The sequence below is a fragment of the Aquarana catesbeiana genome, linkage group LG01 (genome assembly GCF_042186555.1).
Source record: "Aquarana catesbeiana isolate 2022-GZ linkage group LG01, ASM4218655v1, whole genome shotgun sequence".
Classification (NCBI taxonomy): Eukaryota; Metazoa; Chordata; class Amphibia; order Anura; family Ranidae; genus Aquarana; species Aquarana catesbeiana.
The window spans coordinates 398775123-398800450 of NC_133324.1; the positions used below are offsets into that span (position 1 = coordinate 398775123).

Sequence of the window (25328 nt, forward strand, 5' to 3'; positions counted from 1 at the left end):
TGTAAATAAGGAAACGGTCGCTGCTGACCTGTTTAAAATGTGAAATTAGGAATGTCCTGATTTTTTTTTTTTTCTTTAAACACTGTCTTAGAAAATATGTAGGACAGTGCTTCAGATGTCTCTGACTACATGCTTTATCCAGGCCAGTGACTAACTAGCTAATGAAGCCTGGACCTCCCTTTTTCTCCCATTATAAAGGTACTGTAATTTCAGCATTATATTGACAGGTCATATACAATTTTCATCCAAATTTTCATTTCTGCGCTATGCGTGTATGTATGTTTATATATATATATATATATATATATATATATATATATATATAATATATATAAATGTTTCACTTTTTCCATAAAACAATTGGAGCACTGTCCACTTCACTTCCAGATAAATATTATTATAGATAGTAGAAGTAGCCTCTTCCTGCATTAAGAAAGGAAGAACTGTTTCACTTTGCTACTGATTTCTATCATTTTGGCATATTATGGTTTCCATTTAAATTATCTATCTATCTATCTATCTATCTATCTATCTATCTATCTATCTATCTATCTATCTATCTATCTATCTATCTATCTATCTATCTATCTATCTATTTCTCTATTTCTCTATCTGTCTATCTATTGATATAAATGTATCTCTATCTATCTATCTATCTATCTATCTATCTATCTATCTATCTATCTATCTATCTATCTATCTATCTATCTATCTATCTATCTATCTATCTCTATCATCATACTATAGCCATTTCTCCATTATTCTTCATATATGCCTATATGGCCAGTCTTTGTGTCATTTATTACTGTGGGAAGTGAGAAGTTAATCCAAATTCATAAATTCAACACCCCCTCGAAATTAAGTATTCAAGTTAACAGGATAAATTTAACAATGATCACATCAGATACAGTACTTCCCCCACCCACACAATGTGCCTGCCTCCTTTATTCTACAAGCACAGCCAGCTTGTACTGGAAATGATACACTGTACAGTTTATTCACTGTACTGATGGATTACGCCAGCTTGTACAAAGACGTTTTCTTTAGTACCCTATATACTTTGTATGTGATGGGGCATAAAAAAATACTAGTCTTTATAGGATTATTTGTATCATTATTTGATCATTTGGTATTTTTTACATAAATTTTGATAAGTTACACTTGGGCTTGGGTAGGCATTAAAAGAAAACCATGTTTATATAAAGTCCACCTTTTGACACCTAGACCCAGGCAAAGTTTTCAAAGCTTAAAGTGGAAGTCCAGCCTAAAACTAAAATTTCTAAATCCTACTTGCAGGCACAATCTAAGACCGACCTATTTAACCCTGTAAAGCAAAACTCACTATACATGCCTTTTCTGAAGCCGTTCCAGTCCGGTTTCCAGCAGCAGAAGCTTTGTGCAGGACTCAGCCGACAACGGCTGTTAAATGCCTGGAAAGTGATGTCACCCATAGACTTACTATGGGGCTTCCGCTGTCGCTGCCTCTTCTGCACCCGCCTACAAAGAGAAGCCGCCGCTGACAGCTCAGCGCAGCATCAGATCGGCTTAAAAAATTGTATGTATAGCGAGTTTTGCTTTACAGGGCAAGATAGGTTAGTCTTAGATTGTGGCTGCAAGTAGAGTTAGAGATTTTAGTTCTAGACTGGACTTCTACTTTACATTATTTTGCATCTTAAACTGTATCTTGCATTTGTTGTCTCTTAAAACAGGTGTATGGCTACCAGATACATAAAATGCTTGCCGGATCTGAGGCCAGCACCTCTGTTGTGCATAGTTTAGTTCAAAGATTGTACTAAAGACTTTTCCTACCAAGAACATTCTCAAAATCCCCTAAAGAGGACTAACCTGGTAACCATATTTGTATCAAAATTTGTTTCTGATTGCTTCAAATATTCTTTCTGCTCATGTATTGCACATATTGCATCTGTCTATAACGTCTCTTAAAATAGGAGCAGATCAACCTATAGGCATTTAGAGTCATGTGAAACAGTAATTACACCTTATGGAAATTGTTGGGTTTTTCAATATATTTGAACATAGAAACATTAAAAGAGAAGTTTGGGAATATGAAAAACAAAAAATCATACTCCCCTAGATGACTGCAGTACCGAGCCCAGCTGCAGGTGTCCCCCACCACTCCCCCCCACTACCTCTAAGACCAAGAACCGAATGATCAAACACTGCTGATTGCTCGGCTCTCGGTCTCTAGCTTGCAGAGAGCTGGCGACTGTCAGTCACTGGCTCCCTGCTCTGCGCTCACTGGAGTTCTGGGTTGTGGAGGGGGCAGGTGCAGCTGGCTCAGGCTCTCAGTGGCTCGCGAATCCTGACTATATGGTCGAGATCTTTTCAGAGCCTGGACCGCCTAAGTGATGTCAGCTGACAGCTTTAGCCAACTGTCAGCTGAAAACAGGTCACAGGAGTGCAGAACGAACTTCCTTCCTTTGACCCACAAAAAAATGTCGTACTGCACTGACCTGTCCTATCAGGATCCAGGACCCCTGACCCTCTGTCTGGACAGTGCTGATTGGCCCTGTGCTTATCACATGCACTCTCATAAGAAAAAAAAACCTCTCTAGCAATACACACCAAACTGAGCATGTGCAGTTTGACTCTAAAGGCTGTCTTATCCGGACATGTTTTGGAGTCATTGGAGGAAGAGAAGGATCTCTGCATATAAGATCAAACCGCCTTTTTACACATTGTAGAGGATTAACCCTTTGGGTTCCACAGTGAGTATAACAAGCGTGCTTTGCTGCATATACAGACTGATTTTCCTGTTGTGGGTTTAGTAACACTCTAAGCATTTTGCCTAACTGTCCACCAATGTCTGACATTAAAAATTTTTTTTTTGGAAAAAGATTTTTATTTACCAATCAGCAGAGGTTACAAACAGTATCTTCTCCAGCACAAAAAAAAATCCTTAAAAATGCAGAGACAATCACAAAGGCAATAGGATTCGCCTGTCAAGAACAAATTACCATATATGCCAGAAACAACATTTTAAAGGCAATATACCTCAGAGGCCGGTAAGTACTTTTTCTCCCCCCTTTTTTTTTTTGCCCCCAGGGTACAGATTAAAACCCCATTATCAGAGATTCCGAACAGAAAATTAAAGTGATTGTAAAGGATCGTTTTATTTTTAAAATAACAAACATATCATACTTACCTCCATTGTGCAGCTCGTTTTGCACAGAGTGGCCCTGAACATCCTCTTCTGGGGTCCCCCGGTAGCTCTCGCGACTCCTCCCCACGTCAGATAACCCCCTAGGAGAAGCTCTCTCCTGAGGGGGTTACCTTGCGGGCTTGCTCCCGAGTCCAGCATTTGTGTCCACAGTTACGAATGCCAGACTCGGCCCCGCCCCCCGGCATCCGCGTCATTGGATTTGATTGACAGCAGCGGGAGCCAATGGCTGCGCTGCTATCAATCTATCCAATCAAAAATCGGGACCACGTGGAGAGCGTCCCCACCGAAGAGATGAAGGGGCTCAGGTAAGTAAAACGGGGGGCCAGGTGTTTTTCACCTTGATGCATAGGATGCATAACATAACATAAGGGTTTACAACCCCTTTAACATTAAAACAACAAAAACCAAAACAAAAAAAATACCCTCACCCCAGGCTCAGTAATGTGTGTGAAAGTACTCCTCCATTCAAGAAAGTTGCATCCTTCCACGCCCCATCCACTAGTCTTTCAGATATCGCTTTCCCCTTCTAATGTATCGGTAGAATCAACCCAATGGAACCAAACCTTACCAAACTTTTTGGGACCTCCCCGTGCCTCATATGTCATTCGGTAGAGCGGGATATCTGTATTAACCACATGCTTAATGTGAGGTTTTCAGTAACATTGAAAAATTTTAACCAAACCTTCAAGATTACTTTATTTGCAAGATACTTGCTGTTTTCTTTGCATGAGCAGTGCATCTCAAATCCCCTCCACAACATTTTAATTGTATTCAAATCAGGGCTTTGACTAGGCCAGTCTATAACCCTCTATTTCTTCTTCCTAAACCATTGCCAGTTCGACTTCAGCTTTTGAACAGATGGCCTCATTTTCTCATGAAGTCCACTTTGATTATAGATTACAGTTGACTTAATTTTTGCAATTTGTTCAGGCCCTGAAGCAACAATGCAACCCCAGACCCCACATTTCCACCATCATGCTTCACATTTGTTATGATGCTCTTTTTCTAAAATGCTATCTTAATTTTGCAGCACTAGGTCCATTGTTACCATGAACATCTCTAGATCTGGATCATCAGTCCACAGCACATTATTCCAGAAGCCCTGGTCTCATATTCAATGGCAAACTGTAGCCTTGCTAATGTTTCTTTTGGAAGAAATGATTTGTGGTGATTAGATATTAGGAGGCATAGGTGATGGATGTAGTCATGGGGTTAGGGGGGAGGGAAAAGGGAGAAAAAGGGAAAAGAGGACAGAGTGAAATTTTTCTTTTGGACAGCAATTGATTTTTTCCTGACACACCCCTCATGCAAAATTGGTTCAGGTCTTTGTGACTGCAGATACATGAACCTGCAGGTCCCACAGTGATATTTTTCCATTCTTGAAAGCTTCATTTTGAATAAAATGGTCAGTTTTTGGACTGAATTCTCTGGGCGGGTTTAGAAGTCATTTGAAATCTACGCCACTTGTAGATTACTTAGCTCACAATGGAATGGTTGATTTCAAATTATTCACTGATCTTTTAAAATTTCTTGCCAGACTCAAAGATGTCTATAGCCATCATTCTGAGGACCTTAGAGAGCTCCTCTGATTTTGGCATGATCACACCCCACATGTCAACAGCAAAGACAGCACAAGACCCTAGATATCTGAGGTTTAAATAAGACAGGTTCCGCCTGCATACTCCCTAAGGAGGTTCAAATCATTGGAACCTAATCTAGACCCCCTGATTCTTAATTCATGATTTTGCAAAAGGTAGTAAATTTAGGGATGTACTTACTTTTTCCTTGTGACGAATATACTTTTTTGTTAATTTAGAGCAGCGGTCTCCAAACTGTGGCCCAAGAGCCCGATGCAGCCCTTTGCTTACTTTTATCCGGCCCTTGGGGCACTATTCCATCCACTAACGCTAAAAATGGGGCATAATTCCTGTTGCTGACACCAACAATGGGGCACTATTCTTCCCACTGACACCATCGCAAAAGGGCACTATTCCTCCCACTGAGGCCAACAATAGGGCACTATTCCTTTCATTGATACCAATAAAAGGGCACTAGTCCTTCCATTAAAACCAACGATGGGATACTATTCCTTACATTGATACCAATGACAGGGCACTATTTCTTCTGTTGATACCAATGATGGGGCATTATATTCCTTCCATTGATACCAAAGATGGGGCACTGTTTCTCCCACTGACACCAACAATGGGCCACTATTCTTCCCACTGACATCAACGATAGGCCACTATTCCTCCCACTGACACCAAAGATGGGGCATTGTTTACTCCCACTGGACGCCAGGACATTTTCTCCTCCCACTGGCTCTAGTCTGACCCACGTAAAGTCTGAAGGACAGTAAACTGGCCCTTTCTTCAGAAAGTTTGGAGACCCCTGATTTAGAGGCTGAATACACCATGTAATTTTTTTCAAATATGATGAAGAAGTCAACAATGTCCATGGGGTGTGCTTACTTTTTCACATAACTATAGCTTTTGCCAGACTTGTGACAGTCGTACAGAGTATTTTCCAAATATCCAGGCAGTATTCGCCATAATGATATTGTTGTGCCGTGGCAGCACACAAAACATGCATTGTGCACATTGGTGAGCTATAGTGCTATTCCTTCTTAATGGCACCCCAATGCACCTTACCAATGTATCTGTGTTGCAGCCCACCACAACAACCAGTAACACACATTGCATTGTGGTGTACTACATTAGAAAAAAAAATAGTGCATTCACCTTTTTTTGTGCAGTAGGCAGACCATTCAAATGACTCGGCTGCCTGAACAGAACACATGTTACAGGTGACAAAATGTGCAATAATGCGCTGTTATGCCCCGTACACACGGTCGGATTTTCCGACGGAAAATGTTCGATGGGAGCTTGTTGTCGGAAATTCCGACCATGTGTAGGCTCCATCGGACATTTTCCATCGGAATTTCCGTCACACAAAATTTGAGATCTGGATCTCAAATTTTCCGACAACAAAATCCGTTGACGTAAATTCCGATCGTGTGTATACAATTCCGACGCACAAAGTTCCATGCATGCTCGGAATCAAGCAGAAGAGCCGCACTGGCTATTGAACTTCCTTTTTCTCAGCTCGTCGTACGCCAACATCCATCGGAAAAAACCCATGGATTTTGTTGTCGGAATGTCCGATCGTGTGTACGGGGCATAACAGTGTATATTCAGCCTAAAGCTTACTAATTGTGATAACTTTTCCATTATTTTTTCCCTATTCCGGACTCTTGAAACTTGTGGCTAAATTGAGCAAGAGAATGAGGTGCAGGGAATGTATAGAGTAATTTCTCTTTTTTCTTGTTTCATACTGTACTAAGCTAAAATATTGCCCTGCGTATAGAGCAGGCTGCCTAGCCTAGCTTAGTTTTTACTATAATATTCACACACAAAAGGTAGAGCTTGTGTAAAAGACAGTCCCCATTCAGGTGTGCTTAGAGTAGTAAAATGTCTAAATATAACCCAGAGAATACCATACATTGCATTTTAATATTTTCCCCTAACAATTATATGTTGGCAAGATACAGATAAGACAGTACCAGATAATACTGCAAAATACATTTCTCATAATGACTAGATAGAAAGCAAGGCACAAAAGAATGGCGGAAATCCTGACAGTTGTGTCATTGAACTGTCGGGAATAGAACAAGGCACCACGCTGTAGGATAGATTATTTGAAATGTCCAACAATGAAGTGTCTGTACAGATCCACAATACAGGCAAGAGAAAGATAATCTAACTTGGTAACCATTGATAGTCATATTTAGGAATAGTGTAACCAACGTCCGCCATGATCCAACGGCATCCCACCCCTCTCCAGCCTCTCACCTCCAAACAGCTTGGAGTATCCATGTCAAATGCACTTTATGATGGTTTATAGGCCCTACAACCAGAAGGCAAAACTTGAGTTTGGTGTGGAAGACAGAAAAGGTTTTATTTCTTAAGTGTTTATGCTTTAAATGGTTCTGTAAGGTTGCTAGAACATTTTGGCAGGGAGCACTCGATTTTCCATGTTTTGAGCCATTGATTCTGAGCTGAATCATTAAACTTTATGCAGAGCTGAGCTCTTCAAAGGTGACTTACTGGAGTGGGATGGAGCGTAGCCAGAACACAGCAGATGTTATACTCCTAGAAAGGACTGCTTATTGGGAAGCAGTAGTCTGCTTACAATGTTATTACATATAATGAATAAGTTCATATTAACACCTTTTTCATTAATATTCTGCTTCCCTATATTTATGTACATGGAAGCGGCAAAATGTGTTCCTTTTACTGTATTTAAAGAGTTGTCCTCCAGCTTAGTAGTACAGCACAATGGCTAAGATTTTTTTCTCCTTTCTCTCAGTGTAAATCTATGGGTAAAACGTGACTAGTTGGAAATTCCCAACTAGTCATGTTTGCATTCCCTTAAATAAGGAAGACCACTAAGGAGATAATTTACAAATCTGTGTATGAAATGCAATAGTCAATATATAGAACCACAAGCAAGTACTTTATGAAAGACACATGTCAAAAATCAGGTTAATGTTACTATAGTAAAGCCTTGTACACACCAGTAGTTATTTTTCGTTCAACCCAGTAGGGCTGAACGAAAAAGAAAAAAAAAGCATGCCCCTTCCACAGAAGTGGGTCGAACGGCTGTCTTCTGTAGGACTGACTCCAGTACACACGGGCCTGATATTTTTATTAAACCGGCTGATGCTGCCCAACATTCAGCCCTGTGTGTACTAGGTTTAAAGCAAAATGTGTATTTATGTTTCCCTTGACAAATTTTATTTTTGTTATGGAGTAAGATTATCTTTTCCTTCCATGTACTGTATACTATTCACATGGTCCAACACTAAATCTTGGACCTCTTGCAAGAGTCAGTTAAATTCTGTAGCCAGATAAAATTACAAAATGCCTGGGTTTTGATTGGGGGCAATTTAAAAATAATAACAGACTTGATGGCAGGATTACCAGGTAAAAATAAAGGAAAGCCTAAAAAAGAAAATGAATGCAGCCATCAAATCTAAGAATCTTTAAGCTCCATGAAAATAAATATTTGCTTTTGGGTTTAAAGGATAAGTTCACCTTTTGTAACATGTTATATGTTACACCAATATTCAGGGTGTAACATGTTACAAATCCACTGGCCCCGCACCTCCCCGGCTCCCTGATGTGACAGGCGGCCCGGCGATCTTCTTCCTTGGCTCTCTGTCACATTCTGTAAAGAATTTGGCTGTGCCCGCCCGGCCACATCACTCATTTCCAGAGTTCTGAGATTAGAAAACGACAAGATCCGGCAGCCTTTGCGGCTGTCAGCTTGTAGTTCTCAATGAACTACCACAGCGATGTGGTAGTTCATTGATGCTTCCTGCTAGTGTGTAACTGCTTGGCCATACGATGTACCGGCAGACAGCTTACACACAGATTCTGCAAGAGCCCTGCATAGCATCCACGATCTGCTGATCATGGGTGCAATGCTTTCTAGGTAATAATAAATGCACATTTTTTTTTTTTTTTACCTGCAAAAATTATTATTTTTTTTTAAAAGGTGAACTTATCCTTTAATACCGCCTTAATATTGAGGGTGCTCAGCACAATGGAATAACCAGGGAGTTTGATACTATGAAACCATATAGCATAAAGACATTTGTAAACTGGGATTTCTTATTTTTGTTCTGTATGTTTTTGTGTGTTCTAGTGTTACTTTAGTTTGTAAAGTGCTGAAAAATTCCTAATCATTTTGCAGGCTATGGAACATTTACATCAGTGCCAGCCCCTAAGAGAGCTTATGATCTAATGACCTTATAGCACAGTCATACGACCAAAATAATTATATAATTTATTAAGGCATCACCTATTCTTTTGCCAAACTTGCCACATGATGTGGTCATCCTGATGCTCCAGGAACTAGTTATGGCAGTATTTATAGCCTTCCAAAAATTCCTTGTATTATCAGGATGATAAGATTATTTATTATCCACTAGTAGATCATGAATGGTGGCACATGTATGCCAGTCAGTTGAGATGTTGGATAGTTCAAGCAAAAAGAACCCTTAAGATGATGAAATGATGGCATTGTGCTTCACACACTAATATCTTTGTGCAGGAGAGAAAGTCTGACTGCTGAGATGCTGGGGCAATGATTACGAGGGATTACCAGAGTTCTAGCATGCCTTGAACTTTGCCTTCCTTGGCAGGCAAGTAAGCCTTCACTCCAGGGCTAAAAATGCTATCCAGCAAAAAAGCTATGTTTCCAATCCTGATAAAGTCTATGAAAACAAAACATGCTGCGCACTCACAATATTACATCACCTCCCTCTTCATATAACAAGAACATGCAGATACACAATTTAAAATCTAGTAGTGCTAGTGTGTGTTCAAATATGTATCTGCCAAAAGCAAGCGGTGAAGTTATTACATACATTCATCTCAGTCAAAGCTGTAAAAACATTCATTTATAAAGCATTCATTAATGTAAACCTATTATTGGATCAACATAAGTGGGAACAAAGTCTATATACACATTTATACCACTCATTACATACCTTGTTGGAATTCTCCAAACAATATATTTGATATAAAATATAGAGTTGGCTTTTGGATATACATAGATATATTACATAGTTAGTCAGGTTGAAAAAATTACACTAGCCCTCTATTTCAACCAATAGAAAAAACTCATAGAAAACTGCCATATACACAATGCCATACCCACAGTTGATCCAGAGGAAGGCAAAAAAAAAAAACAATAAGGTATGGTCCAGTTCAATCCAGTGGCAGAAAAAAATGCCTTCCTGATCCTCCAAAAGGCAATTGGATATTCCCTGGATCATCTACCCCTGGTGTTATTACCTCCAAAATGTTAGTATCCAGTTCTATTGTATGCATTTTGGAATGCATCCAGCTCTTTTTTAAAACAATCTACTGAGCTGTCCAGAACTAGTTGTTGAGGGAGTCTGTTCCACATTTTCCATATGTGGAGGTTAAAACTCTTTTCATCTAGATGTAAAGAGTGCCCCCCTGTCCTCTGTAATGACCTGAACCTGAATAACTCAACACCAAGTTCACTAGATAGACTCATTTTGTATTTATACTTGTTGATTATATCCCCCGCTTAATCACCTTTTCTTAAGAGAGAAAAAATTCAGTTCCTGTAATCTTTCTTCGTCGCCGAACCCCTCTGTGTCTTTTATCCATTTGGTTGCCTCTTTCATTACTTTCTCTCATTTTCTGATATCGTTTTTGTGAACTGGTGCCCATAACTGAACTGCATATTTCAGATGAGGTCTTACTAATGATTTGTACTGGGGCAAACTGATGTCTCTCTCTCAGGGTTCTATACCTCTTTTAATACAAGAAACTATTTTGCTAGTTTTAGAAACTGCAGCTTGGCATCGCATGCTATTATTAAATCTATGATTTACCAGAACACCTAGATCCTTCTCCATCATTGATTCCCCTAGCTGTTCTCCTCTTAAAATGTATGATACGTGTTTTTAGCCTCCAAGTGCATAACTTTATATTTATTAACATTAAATCTCATTTGCCACATAGTTGCCCAGGTAAACAGTGCATTGAGGTCAGCTTGTATATTGAAGATATCTTGTAAGGACGTTATTCCACTGTATAGCTTGGTGTCATCTGCAAACACTTAAATTGTACTTTTAATCCCAGACCTTATATCATTTTAAATATGTTTAAAAAGTAAGGGTCCCAACACTGAACATTGGGGTACATCACTAATAACCTTAGACCATTCAGAGTATGAATAATTATCACTAATCTCTATTCTCTGAATACAGTCTTTTAGCCAGTTTTCTGCCCATTTACAAGCTGAATTTTCTAAGCCTGTAGACATTAACTTTCACATTAGCCATGTGTGGGGAACTGTGTCAAACACTTTTGAAAAATACAAGTACATTATATTTACAGCCACTTTTTTGTCTATTTTTTTGCTCACCTCCTCATAAAAAAGAATCAGATTTGTTTGACAACTTCTTTTGTGAATCCATGCTGACTAGTGCCTAAAACATAAATAAAAAACTCATCCTATGTGTTTTATAAAATTCTCAAATATCTTTCCAACTACAGAAGTTAAACTAACCGGTTTATAGTTACTTGGTAAAGTCTTTGATCAATTAAATATTGGCACCACATTGGCCTTACACCAATCTAGTGGCACTATGCCAGTCATTAAAGAGTCTCTAAAAGCTATAAACAGAGCTCAACTCTTTGAGAACCCAAGGGTGTAAGCCATCTAGTCCAGGTGCTTTATTCAACTTTATTTTGTTTTCTTGGTGTTTCTGGATCATATCAGATTTGAACCATTGTGAATCATTTGGGGCTATGTCAATATTGTCCCCCTTATGGACTTGCACTCTCCCGTTTTCCTTTGTATACACAGAGCTGAAGAAGCTAAGTAATGCATTTGCCTTTCTCTTTGTCCCCAATCACCAACTCAAAAATATTTTGTAAAGGGCCAAAAATATAGCCGAAACTAAAGGTGAGAGAAAATCCCTTGAAAGTGAGGGAATCCCAGGGTGTCACATGGAAGATTTCACCTTTATTCTTGTTTTGGTGACAACTCAATTTTGGGCTTTTCCGTCACTTCACTTCACTGATAACGGTAAACAGAACAAACAGAGAGGGTGAATCTCCTTAACAGGGACACAGACAGCAATAACAATTGACAGGTGTTCTAATCCCTTTTTATCCAAAACTAAAAAAAAAGTTTTGCCATTAGCTATGTTTTAAGGACATTTGGTTCATTTATCTGTGAGGATTATTTGTGTATTGATTCATATCCCATAGGTGACATACATACCTCATGTTGTATGGTGGATTTTTTTTTACGGCCTATGGATTGATTTGCAGTAATTTGCAAAGGTGTAAACTGGATTCTTGTCTAGTAGAAAAACTGATTATTTAATGTCATGCTGAGAAATGACCTTTCTTATATCTTTTGTTGGTTGATTAAATCTTAAATCATATTAATAAATTACTCTCTAAAAAAACCATAAAACAGTATATGATATTTTTCAGTACTGGAAAAATTACCTGCCTATTCACCTTTTATCCTTGATATCCAGGTGCCATAAATTGAATTAATAATTCTATGTTTTTATTTGACTATTGGCAATCATTTATAATAATTAACCACTGTATCATCATTATTATTAGGTCACTAATAAAAGTGTTGGTTTAGGTTCATAAGTAGGACTTTGGAGCTTTATATAATTTTGATCAAGGATAATTAGAATTGCATTGGCTTAAAAAAAATGACACTTCCTTCTGTAAAACATTATCTCTCACAGTTTAAGTTCCAATGTTGTCAACTCTTTTGTGGTGGCTGGACAAATTTAAACCCCTGTAAAAAGCAACCTGACAGGTCATGTTCTTGACCCAAAAAAAAAAAAAAAAAAAAAACTGTCAGAAATCCACAATCAGGACTGTATTTATTAGAATGGCACTCATAGGTCAGTGCCTAGGACACCAGGGTTAGAGGGGGCAGCAACAAGCTTCAAACAGAATATATTTTTATACCTTTTCCTAATTTGTTTTCCCCTTCTGTCCACTGCTGAACTTGTTTGCTAAATTGAGTAAGGCTAGCTATACACATTTATGTTTCTCTTATTCAACCCTGCGAAATCGCTCCTATTCCCCATTCACCCTAAATTGGATGGATGAAGGAATCTTCTCTGCTGGCTGTTGTATTCATTGTGGTAGTATGCTGTTGCTGTTCGGTCAACATCTAATTGAATGCTGGCACTGTTCTGCTTACAGTTGAATGGTGTTCAGAGGGCCACCCACAGCTCAATTTCAGCCCAAATTTGAGTTGTTTATGCCCAGAATAAGAGAACAGTAGGGAATGAGGGGTGCAGTTGTTTCTGAGAGGAGTCAAAAGGCTCTTTATAGTTTCTATCTTTCCATTCTTTTGTTTGTGGGTTGGCTCAGTTGATTGGCTCTTCATATAAGGGCCCATTAAATCTATTGGTTCATCCCGATTAGGCTGCAAACACATTCCACAGATGCTTTTTACTAAAGTATTTATTTTATTATGTCTTTCAGGAACTTGCTCTATGTCTATCCACAGAGACTGAATTTTGGAAATCGCCTTTTATCTGCAAGAAACATTACTATCAAAATACAGTTCATGTGTGGGGAAGATCCTAAATGCTCTCTGCCGGTAACCATATCACTTAGATTTTTACAATTTTGTTAACTTTATCCTAAAAAGGATGGAATTTTTTATATAATTTGCCATTCTTAAAGGAAACTTACTTAGAGAAACATGGGGGTTGTCATTGCTGATCTCTTTCTAAAGCTGGCCGTACACTATTCAAAAATTGATTATTGGGGGATCCTGTTGGCCACCTCTTGCTCAAAATCCTTTGAACAGAAAACTGTCCGCTGAACAGTGGCTGCATCCAATCAGATTCAGCCATAATTCAGGTAATTTATCAGCTGAGGGAGCCAGCTGTCTAAATACAATAGCTGCAACAGGAAATTCATCTATCCATGCTGTGTAGCATGGATGAAGGAATCTACTGTTTTTTTCCCATCCAACCTACAGGCTGAATGAAAAAAAAAATCTATATGTGCATGGCCAGATTAAGCATACTGGTTGCTTGCCGTGCTTTGCTTTATTACTTTCTGAGTCAGACCTGAAATAAGCATACAGGTTAGGCTGAAAGAAACCTGCTTGATTTCCCCATTAACACAGACAGTGTTGATGCAGGAATCCCTCCTGCCGGGCATTGTATTCTCCCGGGGAGGAGGTGGCTTCCTCCACCCTCCCCCGTTGGGAGAATACAATGGCATGGCAGGATTCTTGCATCAACACTGTCTGTGTTGATGGGGGAATCAAGCATGTTTCTTTCCTGCAACCCGTGGTTGATTTTTTTTCATTCAGCCTGCAGGTTGAACGGGAGAAGACAGTGATTATTCTATAGCCGTTAGCAATAATCTCAGGTAAAACCCGGCATGTTGGTTATACCTAAGTTGATCGATCGATCAAGTTGGTACAGTCAGCCTGCCCATGCATGGTTCAAATCAGCCGGAAACAGCCGAGATTCAAACCATGTATGGCCTGCCTTAGTCAGTTAGGGAGAACTCTCGACCTGCATATTTGTTCCAGTTTAGTACCTTCTAAGATAATATTGCTATTGGATCAGATTGAAAGTCAAACAAACAGCTTTTTTTAAATGAGATGTCAGCAATTGTAGCCTCCTTATTCTCACTGCAGGTTTCCTTTAAACAGCTTAAAGGAGAAGTATGGCTAAAGCTATTTTGGTTATACTTCTCGTATGCTTCACAGGAGTGCAATTCGTTCTGCACTCCTGTGACCCGTTTTCAACCGACAGGGGGCTGAAGCCAGTCCATGCTCTTGCAATACTGGCAGCTGGCTTAGCCTATTAGCGAACCACTGAAAGCCAGCCACCCCCACTCCCACCACAGCCCAGCACTCCAGTGAGCGCTGGAGGGGCAGAGCAGACAGCTGTTGACTGACAGTCCTGGCTTTCTGCTCAGAGCCGAGGGAAGAACTCAGCATTCAGAGGTCTTTTTTTTTTTAATCGGGTAAAGGTTTATTAAGATGTCACAAATGTGTATAACCAGACATTAAAAGTACATGTAGTTCACATCAGTAATATCAATTCAGCATGTTCAGCGGTCTTTGATTGCTCACTTCTCAGTGCAGAGCCGGCAGGGGACAGATGCAGCATCGGATCGATATTGCATCCACCTAGGTGAGTATAAATGTTTTTCTTTTTTTTAAACCCCTACTTCACTTTTAAGAGCTGTGCCTTTAAACTAAAATTCTAATTTTATAACACTCAATGTGGACCCTTGCTAACATTTTCACATATATTGACTGATCCACTCTTTTTATTATAATACATCAATCTTCTCTTCTCACATTATGATTTAAATTTACAATTCCAGAGAGATTTTAAGTAGATAGTGAAAAGAACAGCAATATTGGGGGAGATTTACTAAAACTGTTGCACACAGAATCTGGTGCACTTGTGCATAGCAACCAATAATCTTCTAACTTCAGCTTGTTCAATTATGCTCTATTCACATTAGCGCATCTCCAAAGTCACACGATTTACAGTGCAACTTTGGAGTGCAACTTTGAAGTGACTTTTGGCGCAACTTTGATCCAACTTTACATTCATTGGCCCAGAGATGTATCAAAAGTCGCACCAAAGTAGTGCGGGCAACTTTCCAAAGTCGCTGCGACTTTTCACTGATTTGAATGGGTGCAATTGAAACGAATGGGATGCGTATTGTCATGCGACTTTGATGTCCAAAGTCCCATGACAAGTCGCACACAAGTGAATGGAGCCTTAAGCTTTGACAATAAAACCTAGAAGCTGATTAGTTACTATGCACAACTGTACCAGATTCTGTGTGCACCAGTTTTAGTAAATGTTCCCCCATCCATCATTCTGTAACCCATAACAAACAATCCGAAATCATCTCAACTGATGTAAAATAAACCGAAATCTGACAGGTACAACTTTATATGTTCATGCACTGTTGTTTGCACAGCTTCAGGGCTCATACAAATACATGGTCTGGAATGCAGTTCAGTTTTGGGCACCAATTCACAAAAAGGATATCAGGGAACTGGAGAAAGTGCAGAGAAGGGCAACCAAACTGATAAGAGGCATGGAGGAGCTCAGCTATGAGGATAGATTAGAGGAACTGAATTTATTCCCTCTTGAGAAGAGGAGATTGAAGGTGGATATGAACAACATGTATAAATACATAAGTGGTCCATATATTCCTTGTTTCCACTGAGCGGATCGGTTTGGTACGGTACTCTATTTTGAATGTTTCCATTATGAAAGCGGCCCATACAACCGAACCGTACCATTCTGGGTTCTGCTTCAGATGTGGGGCCATAGAAAATGGTACGGTTCAGTTAGGGCGGAGCTATGATACATTCCACTGATTGGCGGACGTGTGACGCCATGCTAGGCATTTTTTCTAAACCCACGTATGGCCCCTGGCAGTCCGACTTGCAGTGAAAACGATCACCTAAATAGGTTGGACCATTCTAGGCCTTCCAAACTGTACCGACCTGAACCGATCCGCTCAGTGGAAACGAGGCAATAGTGAATTTGGTGTTGAGCTATTCACTTCTAAGGTCATCACAGAGGACAAGGAGGCACTCTTTACATCTGGAGGAAAGGAGATTTTATCTCCAAATATGGAAAGGCTTCTTCACAGTAAGAGCTGTGAAAATGTGGAATAGACTCCCTCAAGAGCTGGTTCTGTCCAGCTCAGTAGATTGCTTTAAAAAAGGCCTGGATTCTTTTCTAAATGTACATAATATAACTGGATACTAACATTTATATGTAACGTGGATCCAGGGAATATCCGATTGCCTCTCGGAGGATCAGGAAGGAATTTTTTGGCCTGCTGGAGCAAATTGGATCATACTTTGCTGGGGTTTTTTTTACTTCCTCTGGATCAACTGTGGGTATAGGATTGTGTATATAAGATTTTATTTTTTCCCCCTTTTATTTGTTGAACTAAATGGACTTGTGTCATTTTTCAGCCAGACTAATGCCATGTACACACGGTCGGACATTGATCGAACATTCCGACAACAAAATCCATAGATTTTTTCCGACGGATGTTGGCTCAAACTTGTCTTGCATACACACGGTCACACAAAGTTGTCGGAAAATCCGATCATTCTGAACGTGGTGACGTAAAACACGTACGTCAGGACTATAAACGGGGCAGTAGCCAATAGCTTTCGTCTCTTAATTTATTCTGAGCATGCGTGGCACTTTGTGCGTCGGATTTGTGTACACACGATCAGAATTTCTGACAAGCTCTCAAACTTTGTGTGTCGGATATTCCGATGGAAAATGTGTGATGGAGTCCACACACGGTCGGAATTTCCGACAACAAGGTCCTATCACACATTTTCCATCGGAAAATCCGACCGTGTGTACAGGGCATAACTATGTAACTATGTAAAAGAACAAAGTTGGAAGCAACATTGCATTCTGGAAATGTTTCATTTTTAGTCTGTTGATTGAACTACAGATTAGTCCTCCAGTTTTAGTTCCATCATGGAATATAGAGTTTTATCTTAATAATCAATTTATGACTTTTTTTTTTGTTGACCACAGAAAAAAGTAATTGATTGTTATTTGTGTGTCTTTGAATTTACAGGTCATTTTTGGCAAATCTAATGGCCCAGAATTCCTGGAAGAATTGTACACATCAATTACCTATCATAATAAGTAGGTCTGACAGCTACATATTTAAAATTTACCAAAACTTTATTGTCCCGCCCTTACCGAAATTATCCAAGCTTCATCTGGCCACTTACACCCTGACTGCACCTACTTCCAAACAATGTTAAACTCACAGTATTTGAACATCTATCTATGCCATCCTGATAATAGTGTAGAAGTACACCAGCACTATGGCAAGTTGAACATATCCAAGACTAGCCTGCTATTAAATTCACCTCTAGTGTGGAAAGGTTCAGCCTGCCCCAAAAATACATAAGATAAACCTTTATTTTAGAAGAGCACATTATAAAGTTAAATAACCAGTATCAACCAAGCAGGAATTATATTGCTTTATTCTGGATAATCTAACTGATAAACGCTGAAGTTTTATTGATTGATTGCTTATTTGATTAATTGCTTATTATACAGGCACTATAAATGTAAATAAGCCCAAACAATATGAAGCAAGAGAAAAGGTACACCTTTCATTCAATGCAAAAGAGGACATCAGAAATGGGATATAGTCAGTGTTTTTCAGACATCCTTGAAAAGTAATTTCCTGCTTTGCAAAGTATTTTCTTGGTACTCTCAGAGCAGTTTATGAACAGATGTCGGACACATGGTATAGTATCGCTGCCTACTAGTAAAGAGCAGTGAAGAAAGAAATTTTGGGATTCTCCAAAGGCAGATAATTTTGTTCTGACAAATGTCAAGAAGTTTGTTTATTGTTAGAAATTACGTAAAGAATCCTTATTATATATGTGTATGTGTATATATGTATATATGTGCATATATATATATATATATATATATATATATATATACTTTTCTTCAATGTAAAGTAGTGAGTGTACAGTTTGTATAACACTGTAAATTTGCTGTCCCCTCAAAATAACTCAACACACAGCCATTAATGTCTAAACCGCTGGCAACAAAAGTGAGTACACCCCTAAGTGAAAATGTCCAAATTGGTCCAGCACTGCTTTAACCCTCTTGGGCATGGAGTTCACCAGAACTTCACAGGTTGCCACTGGAGTCCTCTTCCACTCCTCCATGATGACATAACGGAACTGGTGGATGTTAGAGACCTTGCGCTCCTCCTCCTTCCGTTTGAGGATACCCCACAGATGCTAAATAGGGTTTAAGTCCAGAGACATGCTTGGCCAGTCCATCACCTTTACCCTCACCTTCTTTAGCAAGGCAGTGTTCGTCTTGGAGGTGTGTTTGGGGTCATTATCATGTTGGACTACTGCCCTGCGGCCCAGTCTTCGAAGGGAGGGGATCATGCTCTGCTTCAGTATGTCACAGTACATGTTGGCGTTCAAGTTTCCCTCAATGAACTGTAGCTCCCCAGTGCCGGCAGCACTCATGCAGCTCCAGACCATGGCACTTCCACAACCATGCTTGACTGTAGGAAAGACTCCTCATCTGGTTGCCACCACACACACTTGACACCATCTGAATCAAATAAGTTTATCTTGGTCTCATCAGACCACAGGACATGGTTCCAGTAATCCATGTCCTTAGTCTGCTTGTTTTCAGCAAACTGTTTGCGGGCTTTCTTGTGCATCATCTTTAGAAGAGGCTTCCTTCTGCGATGACAGCCATGCAGACCAATTTGATGCAGTGTTCGGCATATGGCCTGAGCACTGACAGGCTGACCCCCCACCCCTTCAACCTCTGCAGCAATGCCTGCTGCACTCATAAGTCTATTTCCCAAAGACAACTTCTGAATATGACGCTGAGCATGTGCACTCAACTTCTTTGATGGACCATGGAGAGGCCTGTTCTGAGTGGAACCTGTCCTGTTAAAGTGATTTATGGTCTTGGCCAACGTGCTGCAGCTTAGTTTCAGGGTCTTGGCAATCTTCTTATAGCCTAGGCCATCTTCATGTAGAGGAACAATTATTTTTTTCAGATCCTCAGAGAGGTGCCATGTTGAACTTCCAGTGACCAGTATGAGACAGTGAGAGCGATAACACCAAATTTAACACACCTGCTCCCCATTCACACCTGAGACCTTGTAACACTAACGAGTCACATGACACCGAGGAGGGAAAATGGCTAATTGGGTCCAATTTGGACATTTTCACTTAGGGGTGTACTCACTTTTGTTGCCAGCGATTTTAGACATTAATGACTGTGTATTGATTTTTTTTGAGGGGACAGCATATTTACACTGTTATACAAGCTGTACACTCACTACTTTACATTGTAGCAAAGTGTCATTTCTTCAGTGTTGTCACATGAAAAGATAGAATAAATGATTTACAAAAATGTGAGGGGTGTACTCACTTTTGTGAGATACTGTGTGTATGTATATATGTATGTATATATGTATGTATATATATGTACGTGTGTGTATATATATATATATATATATATATATATACATATATATATATAATGTGTGTGTCTTTTCTTCTTTTATATGTGCCTTTTTTTTTTTTTAGGGCCCCTGATTTCTATGAAGAAGTCAAAATTAAGCTACCTGCAAAACTTACAGAAAAACATCACCTGCTGTTCACATTTTATCATATAAGCTGTCAGCAGAAAGCTGGCACATCAGTGGAAACTGTCCTGGGGTATTCTGTAAGTGAAATAGCATAACACATTTTCTCTTTTTAATCATTATTATTTTCATTAATTAAAAATCAAACATTTTTTAACAAAATGTGCTTCTTTTTTTATTAGTGGCTGCCAATTTTGCATAATGAACGACTTCAGACTGGACATTACTGCCTCCCTGTGGCCACTGATAAGCTGCCTGCCAATTACTCCATGCATTCTCCAGAGGTAGCCTAATGGAATTTTAAATCTTCTAGAGAAAAAGTGACATTTCTAGCTGGCTGGTTATAGTAGATTCTGTGTTAGCTATGGTTCTACTACTGACTGAGAAGGCATGATATCTAGACTTCCACCTTGCATTTGTGGATGTTATATTTATATCCCCTTTGTAAAGTTGTCTCAGAAGGTTTAGAACAGAACCCTACAAAGATGTTTATTGCTCCATTCTACCTTATTGGAGTTACCTGAACTTCAGGCTGACATTACACCACACCACAACCAATGTTATGTTTTATGACAACTCAGTATACATGTAGGGAAGGTACACAAAATGTATTGCATGAAAGGGTTTTCCCTTAGCACAGCATGTGTTTGCTCCTTCTGTTGTCGCTTATCAACTAACAGGCCATACTCAGCCCAGCACTATCAGGGGCCCCGTTCTGTCTTCACAGACACATTCAATCTGTATGAAATGGAAACATAGGGAGAGAAATAGGAACCAAAATGGAATGGATGCCAAAGCCAATCAGCAAGCAGCTACACACATATCACCCAGGTTCTCTATTCCTGACTGTATAATACATTGTGTTAAGGTGAGCATGGAAGGTGAGGTAAATGTCAAATGCTAAGCAACCCCACCTCTCTAAAATTGTTAGTGCCACACACACACATTCCTTAAAACAGGGGTAGGCAACCTTAGAGAGATGGAGATCTACTTGAACAACACTGTTGAAGTCAAAGATCACTGGGCACGGTATCCTGTTGTTAGGGCTGGATCACACCAGAACGCGATGCCAGAAAGGCATGTTCCATGTGTGTTTCCTGCACCGTGTTCAAAACGCACTGCCTTTGTGTTCTAATGCAGGTGATGATACATTGTTAACCCCAAACACAGTGGACACAAAAAAAAGTATTGCAATAGAGTGCAGGGTTTGGGAGTGTGTTACACTCAGAATGCAGGGTTCAGAAGTGTGTTGTGCTTAGAATGCAGGGATCAGGAGTGCGTTATGCTCAGAATGCAGGGATCAGGAGTGCCTTGTGCTCAGAATGCAGGGATCATTAGTGTGTTGTGCTTAGAATGCAGGGATCAGGAGTGCGTTACGCTCAGAATGCAGGGATCAGGAGTGCGTTGCGCTCAGAATACAGGGATCAGGAGTGCGTTGCGCTCAGAATGCAGGGATCAGGAGTGCGTTGCGCTCAGAATGCAGGGATCAGGAGTGCATTACGCTCAGAATGCAGGGATCAGGAGTGCGTTACACTCAGAATGCAGGAATCAGGAGTGTGTTGTGCTCAGAATGCAGGGATCAGGAGTGCATTGCGCTCAGAATGCAGGGATCAGGAGTGCGTTGTGCTTAGAATGCAGGGATCAGGAGTGCGTTATGCTCAGAATTCAGGGATCAGAAGTGCGTGATTCAGGAATTTGGGGGGGTGATGTGAAGGGTAGTAGAGGACACTGCTATAAGGGTGGGCACTGCTATGGGGGTAGCTCTGTCCATAGCAGTGTCCACTGCCCCATTCACACCCCTACCTCCCCCACACACACACACAGTAGTGTCCTCTCCCCCCCCCCCCTTCAAATTGCATCCTACCTGTGCACAGGAGACCGAGAGGCAGCATAGTTTTGGACAGGGGGCGGGAGCGGAGCAGGAGCTGGCAGAGTGACTATTCATAATAACAAGCTGGTGATTGGCTGCTTAGGACCTAGCAACCAACCGCCTGTGGGTTAACTTGAAAAGTTTACTTGGCCAGTTGCTCCCCCCGCCCTCCGTCCTGAGCTGTGCTGGCTCTCGCTCCCCACTGTTCACTAATGACTGCGCCGAGGTAGAGGCGGGGGGGGGGGGGAGAGGAGGACCGCAGGCGCCGCAAGGGAGGCTGAGGGCAGTGAGAGAGGGCGGGGGTCGGCGGTGCAGACCTGTCCCCGGTCTACCTGTCACCTACCCGTGGACGACAAGTAGCCAGAGATCGACGGGCCTAAACGCTTATCTAACCCAAACAACAAGTATAATGTATTTTATAAATATATATATAATTTATTTATATATATATATGTGTGTGTGTGTGTATATAGTCCTTAGATGTTGTGGCTGCATTAGTTTTCTGCAATTTATGGGGGGGGGGGGGTTAGATATACTTGAACTTTTTGTCTAATTAGAAGTTTTTGAATTTATCTCTATGGGATAGCTCGATAAGCCTTTAGATTTACTATATGAGATTTGTTAATTTACCATTATGTTAAAATGTTAGTAACCCAAATGCAAATGTATGTTTTTTGTTTTGCAGAGATTACCAGCACAACCCACACCTATAAAGTGGGTAGAAGGACACAAGGGAGTTTTTAATTTGGAAGTACAAGCAGTTTCTTCTGTACACACTCAGGTAATAAAAAAAAAAGTATGAATGACCTTTTATTTATCCAAAAATCGAAAAAAAAAAATTTTTTTAGTTACATTTATGACTGTAATGTTTTAATGTTATTTGTAATATATTTTAATATTTTTCAATTTTGTAAGAAATATTGGAAATTAATACATAAAAAGCAATACATGGAATATAAATGTCTGGTCCTGAGAAAATAATTAAAACTATATACACGCATCTAATGTTTATTTTCAGGACAATCATCTGGAGAAATTTCTCACTCTTTGCCATGCACTGGAAGGTCCAGTAACATTTCCCATCCGTGTCCTGGACCAAAAGATCAATGAGAACTCCCTAGAACATGAACTAAAACTTAGCATCATTCAATTAAGTTCTTCCAGACTGGAACCATTGGTATTATTCCTTCATATTGTCTTGGACAAACTTTTCCATCTTACTGTGCAACCCATGGTGATCGGGGGTCAGACTGGTAGGAACACTAAAATACATCCTCCTTTACTAATTACTGAGAATTTCCATTGAGTAACCGTGTGCATTTGTAGTCATGTGTTGTTACACTTTGATACAACAAAGGAAAATCTGGAGTAATGTCTAACAATGTAGGTTCCTCCATCTCCATACACATTAAAATATGACCATACAATCTCTGTGCAATCAAATTTAGATCTACCAAAACTATCCAATCAATTTGTATCCAGTTAAGTAGGCCTTGAACTACATACTTTTTGGTAGATCTAAAAAGATTGTACAATTAGATTGTAACATGTGTGGTGAGCTTTAGGTAACTGGAACCTGTGCTGGAGCCACTACCGTCATTATAGCTGGTTGATTTTATTCCATTAATATGAAAGTCAATACAGTAAAAACTTGGATTGCGAGCATAATTAGTTACGGAAGCATGCTTGTAATCCAAAGCACTTGTATATCAAAGCTAATTTCCCCATAAGAAATAATGGAAACTCAGATGATTTGTCCACAACCATTTATTCATAAGTCCTTCAGTTTATACTCCATATAAAAAGATTTAAAGTCAGGTCCATAAATATTGGGGCATCGACACAATTCTAATCTTTTTGGCTCTATACACCACCACAATGGATTTGAAATGAAACGAGCAAGATGTGCTTTAACTGCAGACTTTCAGCTTTAATTTGAGGGTATTTACATCCAAATCAGGTGAACGGTGTAGGAATTACAACAGTTTGTATATGTGCCTTCCACTTTTTAAGGGACCAAAAGTAATGGGACAATTGGCTGCTCAGCTGTTCCATGGCCAGGTGTGTGTTATTCCCTCATTATCCCATTTACAAGGAGCAGATAAAAGGTCCAGAGTTCATTTCAAGTGTGCGATTTGCATTTGGAATCTGTTGCTGTCAACTCTCAATATGAAATCCAAAGAGCTGTCACTATCAGTAAAGCAAGCCATCATTAGGCTGAAAAAACAAAACAAACAGAGAGATAGCAAAAACATTAGGTGTGGCCAAATCAACTGTTTGGAACATCCTTAACCACTTGCCGCCCCCCATATAGCAGAATGATGGCGGCAAAGTGGTTTCAATAACCTGACTGGGCGTCATATGACGTCCGCAGGATATTGAGCCGCTGTGTGCCCCCAGGGGCGCGCATCGCGGCGATCGTTGTTGCGATGTGTCAGTCTGACACCCTGCAACACCGATCTAGGTAAAGAGCCAAAAAAATTAAAATTGTGTCAATGTCCCAATATTTATGGACCTGACTGTATAGCAATGTGATAGGTTGTGTAACCAAAAAATGTTCATCCACAAATGGAAGCCTCCACAAGGGGATTAGACACAAAATTCAGCAGGAGCTACATAGAATAAAAGAGAAGAGAGGCGCCTCTAAGTGTAGCAATTTGGTTACATTTAATGAAGGTACAACATTTAGCAACTCACATGGTTGATGAATAAAATAGGCACGTCTAAGTATGCAGGCATCCAGGTTAGAGCGGTCCACATAGACCATCCCCCACATCGCCGGCTCTCACCGTTGTCAGTCTGCAATCGTGCCCGGGAAGATTACCCTGCAGTAGAGCAATTTGAAAGCGAGGCTTGAAGCGCTCGTGGAATAGCAGTGTGTAAGGGATGACGTGAATGGCGGTGAGACTGGTCTATGTGGACAGCTTTACCCCAGATGCCTGCATACTTAGATGTGCCTGTTTTATTCATCAGCCATGTGCATTTCCAAATGTTGTACCTTCATTAAATGTAACTTTGTTGCTACACTTAGAGGCGCCTCTCTTCTCTTTTATACTCAGTTGTGACATGACGCTACTTGTATATCAAGACATCGCTTGTATATCAAGTCAAAATGTATTTTAAAATTTTGCTTGTCTTGCAAAACGCTCTCAAACCAAGTTACTCTCAAACCAAGGTTTTACTGTATGTAAATCCTTAAAAGGCACAGATCTTGGAATAAAGATAACATTAATTCTTCATGAGTGTTGCACTGGTATACATCCATCATACTGTAATCACATTAATACACATGTGGGAATGCTGGAAGCATTTGTCATTTTGTTTTTCCAGTCTTAAGATTTACAGTCCTGTCCGATAGCAATGTCAAGTTGTTGTTCTGGCTTTTCTCTGTTGCAGTTAAGACTGTTGGTGGGGTCACCTCACAGCTTACAGCCTGTGATTGGAGAGGAAAATAACAGCAGTACCATGAGGAGATAGTCCTTGTGCC

At 40.0% G+C, this 25328-nt stretch overlaps 1 protein-coding gene across 2 annotated transcripts in view; it reads left to right on the top strand.

The window, feature by feature from the left end:
* The window catches only part of DOCK8 (dedicator of cytokinesis 8), a 229135-nt gene that overhangs the window by 108502 nt on the left and 95305 nt on the right, over window positions 1-25328 (top strand). For both annotated transcript variants that reach the window (XM_073634844.1, XM_073634849.1), the window contains 6 exons: window positions 13264-13381; window positions 17395-17465; window positions 19913-20051; window positions 20154-20255; window positions 22527-22622; window positions 22860-23094. In XM_073634844.1, the coding sequence (XP_073490945.1) occupies window positions 13264-13381; window positions 17395-17465; window positions 19913-20051; window positions 20154-20255; window positions 22527-22622; window positions 22860-23094 (761 nt within the window). The remainder of the gene's footprint in view (window positions 1-13263; window positions 13382-17394; window positions 17466-19912; window positions 20052-20153; window positions 20256-22526; window positions 22623-22859; window positions 23095-25328) is intronic.